We start from the raw sequence: 6,231 nt of genomic DNA on the forward strand, positions 1-6,231 counted from the left end.
TTTAAAAAGCGGTTGCCTTAAAAGAAAGGTATGCATTTCCAACAGTGTATTCAGGACATTCTGAAGCACCTCTTTGATTTCCTGTCGGAGTCAAACCAGGAGGGCCTAAGAAGATCAGTCTTGTTACTTGACGTGCCCATCCCATTTTTGATCCAAGCTCTGTTATGGAGCAGGGACACTGATGGTTTTCACTGGGTCTAATTTGGATTGACTTTCAGTTGCTTCCAAAAACCAGATACTATCTCTCAGGACAGATCTGTGCCACCATTTACAGTAGCCCATTGAAAAAAGAAGTTATAGAAATGTCTGGCTGGTAACAGTATATTGAAATATATCTACCGAGAGGGAGAATTTCTGGATAGGAAGGAGTTGGGCTCCTCTCATCTCCTCTCTCCACTTTTTACTCCTGTCCCTTGGGCTTTTCCTTTGTTCTTCCCTCTGCCCCCGTATGTGGCCTCTGGGAGCATTCCAGTCATTTTATCTACTGTGGTTTAGGTGTGGACAAATTAGGTTGGCACAGTGTATTTTGAGGCTTTCACCCTGACTTGAAAACTGAGAGAAAATGTAAGGCATGGAAATAGTCAAAAGAAATTAATTACCCTTAAATAAGGTAAGATTACCTTGCCTAACCCAGCATGCTGGACACGTTTTTTTCACTTAATGTCTGACTTGAATGTCAGATAAATAAAGTCGGGTTTAGCAACATTAATAATAGCTACCATTGAATTTTAGCAGGCCAGACAATGTCCTTTGAGTTTTACTGAGAGACAGAGACACCAATTTAGGAATGCTCACATCTACTAAAGGGCAAACCTCAGGTTTGGGTTTGGATCTGTTTTGAGTTCAAAGCCCTGTTCTTTGATGTTCTGGTGGTATTCTCAGGCATTTCCAACTGTCTTTTTATATCTTCTCTGGTCTGCTTTGATTTTCCTTTACGTTCATTTTTATTTCTTAGAGGGATTTGTAAATTCCTGTAATAAAGCAGTCCTTTTTGTCTGTTCCCCAAGATAACTCCAGCTTTGACCTGTGCTTTTCACTAATGTCTCAAGAGACCTTGCTTCCTCTTTTCTCCCTTGTGGAAATGGAGACCTGGAGAGCAGTGCTCCTTATTGAGACCTTCAGGGTAGTTGGGTCAATGGCTGTCCTTCAGGACACTGGGATCAGTGGTTATCCTTAGAACAGTGGGTCCAACAGCTGCCTTTCGGGATAGCCAGTTAAGTAGCTGTCTGCTTTGACCTCTGTGCCTTTAACTCTCTACTTACAGTCATGCTTTAACCCCCCCCCATTAATAATGGCTTTAGTTTTTCTGTAACAAAAACAGTAGTACTTGTAGAAGTTTCAAATAGTACAAGAAGATACAAAAATGAAAGTAGTAATCACCCCAACCTTCTACTTTGAGATAATTACTATTAAACTTCTGATGAACATGCTTACAAGTATCTTGGTAGTCATACGTGCTTGTGTGCTGTGTAGGTAGAATGTATAGTGTGTGCACGTTTACATGGGGTGTATCGTCACAGAGATAGTTTTATGCCGGTGAGTGAAGATACATAATGAGTCAGTGACTGACTTACATAGGAGGTAGCTACACCATAGTTTGCCTGGCAGTCCTCTGAAGGTCATGTAGGTTGTTTGCAGTTTCCTTAATAGAAACAATATGAACATTCTTGTACATACAATTTTGTATACTTCTTCAACCATGTGTACCTTCCTGGTAAACATTCCCAGAAGTTGAGTTGCTGTGTCAGAGAATACATATTTTTGGCATATTGATGCCATCTCTGGCTTGCCCTTCAGAAAGGGCCTCCTAGCTGGGGTATGAGTACCTGGGCTTTTTTGCATCCTTTACCACTATCAGAATTAACACATTTTAAAGATCTTTACCCAGTTAATATTTTGTGGTTTTAATTTATGTATAGTTTTTGTGTACTCAAGTTGGGCATTTTTTTGTGTTTATTGACCTTTTCATTTTTTTGGAGACTGACCTATGTGCTGACCTTTGCTCATTTCCTTATCTGCACATTAGTCTTTTTTTAAAAATTTATAAGAATGCCATCTAACTGTGTCAACTCTGTAATGTATGCAGTGGATGCCTCCCAAGAATGTTTTTTGTTTCTTACATTTTGGGGGGTGTCTAGCTATGGCAGAATTTTCTGAATTGCATATGGTCCGGGCTAATGGTCTTTTCTTTATGACGTTGAGTGTCCTACTTTGTTAGAAAGGACTCTCCCATCCAGGGTTTACCTTTATTTCTTTCTAGGACTTGTTTTTGACTTTATTTTTTACATTGAAACCATTGTTCTTTTTTAAGATTAAGAATTATTGGGGCGCCTGGGTGGCTCAGTCGTTGGGCGTCTGCCTTTGGCTCGGGTCATGGTCCCGGGGTCCTGGGATCGAGCCCTTCATCGGGCTCCCTGCTCGGCGGGAGGCCTGCTTCTCCCTCTCCCACTCCCCCTGCCTGTGTTCCTGCTCCCGCTGTGTCTCTCTCTGTCAGGTAAATAAATAAAATCTTTAAAAAAAAAAAAGTTATTTTGGTGAGGAAAAGCACTCTATATCTACAGTCAAGATTCATGCCATTCTGCTTTGATGTTGCAAATGTCTCTTTTGCCTTTGCTAAGTGAGGGGAAGGTCTTTGAAGCTCTGGTCTTCAGTTTATCCCACTCTTTTCCTCAAATGTATTGTGTGTGGCTTCTCTGAGACTGGTTCTGCCTTTGGTTAAAACTTGGGCCTCGTTTTACTTGTGGCCTGTTGGCGTCCTGAGAGATCACTTGTTCTTTTCGCTTTGTACTTCCTGTCCCTTTTTTGTGTGTTGAAGTTAGTGAACTGCGCACTGGGATCTCGATCTCGTCCCACAGTTGCTTCCAACAAAAACACTTCCCTGGATTCTCCTGGGCAACCTCAGCACCTTAGATGCTGCCTTCTCAGCAGAGAATTGTTAAGTAATTCTGCAGTAGAAAAAGCACACACAGCTGAGGGTGGCGGAGGTCGGTGGACAGGGAGACAGCTGTCCTCACCTCACATCTCCCAGGTTAGCTGCTGAGGCTTTGAGTTACGGTATAATATGTTTTCAAGATCAGTTATATCACCTTTAAGTCCTGTGTCGTAAATGACTCGTGATTTCTCACACCCAAAACACAATTGTTTTTTAAAAAATTACAGTGGTATGTGTGCTTTGTAACACATTCAGTACCAAAGCCTACAAAGCGATTCCCTTTTCTTGCCTGCAGTCCTGCAGAGGTAACTACGTTTGCAGTTTATCTTGCCATACTTTGTTGTGTGCTTATACAAATATGTGTGTTTTTTCTTATGCTTTTAAAGAGTATAGAACTGTGTTACACATATTACAGAGCTCTTCACTTTGTATTTTCTTGTGGTTGTGGGACTGGGGGCGGTCCCATCTTCCTCTTCCATTCGAGTTTGTGCTGGTGAAAATAAGCCTTATAGGTAGATCTAACCTACAAGTGAGATTATTACTGGGTTATAGGGTTTGTACCTTTACATTTTGATAGATTCTACTGCCAGATTGTTCTTTAAAAAGGCATAGCAATGTATGCACCCTTCAGGAGAGCATGAGAGGCCCATTTATCTTTCTCTTCATGGTGCTCTATAACTGTTGTTCAGAATGGGTACGTTCAGGGGCACCTAGGTGGCTCAGTCGGTTAAGCATCTGCCTTCAGCCCAGGTCATGATCCTGGGGTCCTGGGATCGAGTCCCACATCAGCCTCCCTGCTCAGCGGAGTGCCTGCTTCTCCTTCTGCCCTTCCCTCCTGCTCATGTGCATGTGCTCTCTTCTCTCTTTCAAATAAATAATATATTAAAAAAAAAAAAATGGGTACATTCAGATTCTGGTTTGGTGGTTTTGTTTTGTTTTTTTTTGTTATTTTTTGTTTTTGCAATAGTGATTCTTAACTCTGGTAGTACAAAGCAAGTGATTACCTTTTAGGCAGAACTAACCTTTTGCATGTGGCATTTGTGTTTTTCTGAAAGTTTTCCATTATTAAATTTTTTTTTTTTTTATGTTGTTGATGCTAAAGAGTGTGCTTACTGTTAAGTTTAAAAACACACAGTAAATCTTCCCTGTGACTGTTCACATTCAACACTAGGAGAATTTTAAACTCAAGTCTATGCTAGAACTACACTAGTTCATTTTTTAGGAATGTTGTGAGGAGCTTGGTGCAGAAGTCAGAGCAGAACCTGTGACTGCTAACCAGTGTGCCTGTGAGGCCACTGGGTGGTGATCGGTGATGTCAGCCTGATGAGAGCATGAAGCTCCAGGTGGCAAAAGCACATAAGGAGACAGGAGTGGGCAGGTGTACCTCTGATCAAAATCTTGAGAGGTGAGCAGACCGCTGGGTAGAACAGTGAAATTTGGCTGAAATTTTAGCTCAGTTCATAGTCTCTTCTGTGTCACACTTCAACTAGATTTATTTTTACTGTGATTTGGGATTGTGGTCAGGATGCATCCTTATGGAGATTGTTTTATTCTTTCAGGGAAGGGAGCTGTGTATAGCTTTGACCCGGTAGGGTCCTACCAGAGAGACTCCTTCAAGGCCGGAGGCTCAGCAAGTGCCATGCTACAGCCCCTGCTTGACAACCAGGTAATGAGACCATCCACGCTGGCTGTGACATTGACGTAAAGTGCTTTTCTCTGAGTTCTTCTATTCACCCGCTGAGGAGAGTGGAGAAATCCAGGCTTTCTTATATGTCCCTGCTGATTTTCCCTACCCCAGTCTTCTGATCTGTCTGTGTTCTGCTGGCTGTCTTGTGGCCTCTCACCTGCTCCCATGGCTCTAGCATCTTCCTGTGTCCTCATGACGTCCAGGCCTCTCGTGTCTACAATGGTTGGTCCATGTTTTCAGTTCTCTTGCCACCTTTACCTGAATGCTCCCTATTTTCATCATTTTTCTATCATCTAATTTTGTATTCTAACTTCCAAGTACGTTTTTAATTTACCCCCTTTTCTGTACTATTGCCTGAATTCAGGCCTTGTATTTCCCAACATCCTTTCTGCCTCCAAGCTTCCTTCCTTGTGTTTCTGAAATGTATTATATGTGTGTAGTCAACTTGTGTGTATTGCTTATCTGCCTCATCTCCCGTCACTCTGCTTCACCCCCAAACCTCCAGTGTGGTGTGCCTGTCCTGTCACGAGGCCTTGGGTCGTAGCACACCCTTGGTCTGCAGTGTTACTCCCCTCTGACTCTGGCTCATCCTTCACGCTCCTGTACTCAAGTGTGTCTCCTGCCAAAGCCTTTCTCTTCAAGTAGACTTAGTTATGCCCGCTAGGGGCTCTCCTGGCTCTTTTTTCTTCTTAATGGTAGCACACTTTGTAATGGTACTTTTGCTTTCATATGTTCTCCTCTCTAGATGATGCATGCTTCTCAGGAGCGGGAGCTTTGTCTCAGTGCATGTTTGTCAGGTTTTAGGAATGTGTAATTCATCCAGGTCTGGAAGCTTTTCAGTCAGACATTTCAAATTTGTGGGAGCTATTCATTATGAATCCTCAGACATGTGAAGGCATTGGGGAGGCTGGAACCACCTTTGTACTGTCACATGATGCCTCATCCAAGTTTCGTGTCCCACCAGGTTGGTTTTAAGAACATGCAGAACGTGGAGCATGTCCCACTGTCCTTGGACAGAGCCATGCGGCTTGTGAAAGATGTCTTCATTTCTGCGGCTGAGAGGGATGTATACACTGGGGATGCACTCAGAATCTGCATTGTGACCAAGGAGGGCATCAGGGAGGAGACTGTTCCCCTGAGGAAGGATTGATTTGTGTGCTTTTATCATTAATCACTTCAGAATTGGTTAATTTTGTATCTTGGAACTATTTGACTAATGTGTTTTATTAAAAAATAAAGGCTGAAGTAATCATTTGTTATAACTTGTGTTCTCTAAGCAGGACAGATCTAGAAAGTAGAATTTCTTTTTCCTTTCATTTTCTTTCCTTTTTTCTTTCTTCTTTTTTTTAAGATTTTATTTATTTGAAAGAGAGAGAGCATGAGCAGGGGGAGAGAGAGAAGCAGACTCCCCACTGAGCAGGGAGCCCAATGTGGGACCCTGGGATCATGACCTGAGCCGAAGGCAGACGCTTAACTGACCGATCCACCCAGGCGCCCCTTTTCCTTATATTTATGAACAAGAAATTTATCTGGAAAGGATGACTGTTTAGGTCAGCTTCTCATTGCATGACTGCCAGCCCATCTTAGGAAGAGCGTTTTTGGAATTTATTAA

General features: G+C 42.4%; 1 protein-coding gene across 2 annotated transcripts in view; it reads left to right on the top strand.

Moving 5' to 3' along the window:
• PSMB1 (proteasome 20S subunit beta 1) overlaps positions 1 to 5,865 on the top strand; it is a 22,265-nt gene extending 16,400 nt beyond the window's left edge. For both annotated transcript variants that reach the window (XM_027603277.1, XM_027603276.1), the window contains 2 exons: positions 4,492 to 4,598; positions 5,584 to 5,865. In XM_027603277.1, coding sequence (XP_027459078.1) covers positions 4,492 to 4,598; positions 5,584 to 5,769 — 293 coding nt within the window. In that variant the 3' untranslated portion in view covers positions 5,770 to 5,865. The remainder of the gene's footprint in view (positions 1 to 4,491; positions 4,599 to 5,583) is intronic.
• Positions 5,866 to 6,231: the final 366 nt, after the last annotated feature.

The sequence above is a fragment of the Zalophus californianus genome, chromosome 7 (genome assembly GCF_009762305.2).
Source record: "Zalophus californianus isolate mZalCal1 chromosome 7, mZalCal1.pri.v2, whole genome shotgun sequence".
Lineage (NCBI taxonomy): Eukaryota > Metazoa > Chordata > Mammalia > Carnivora > Otariidae > Zalophus > Zalophus californianus.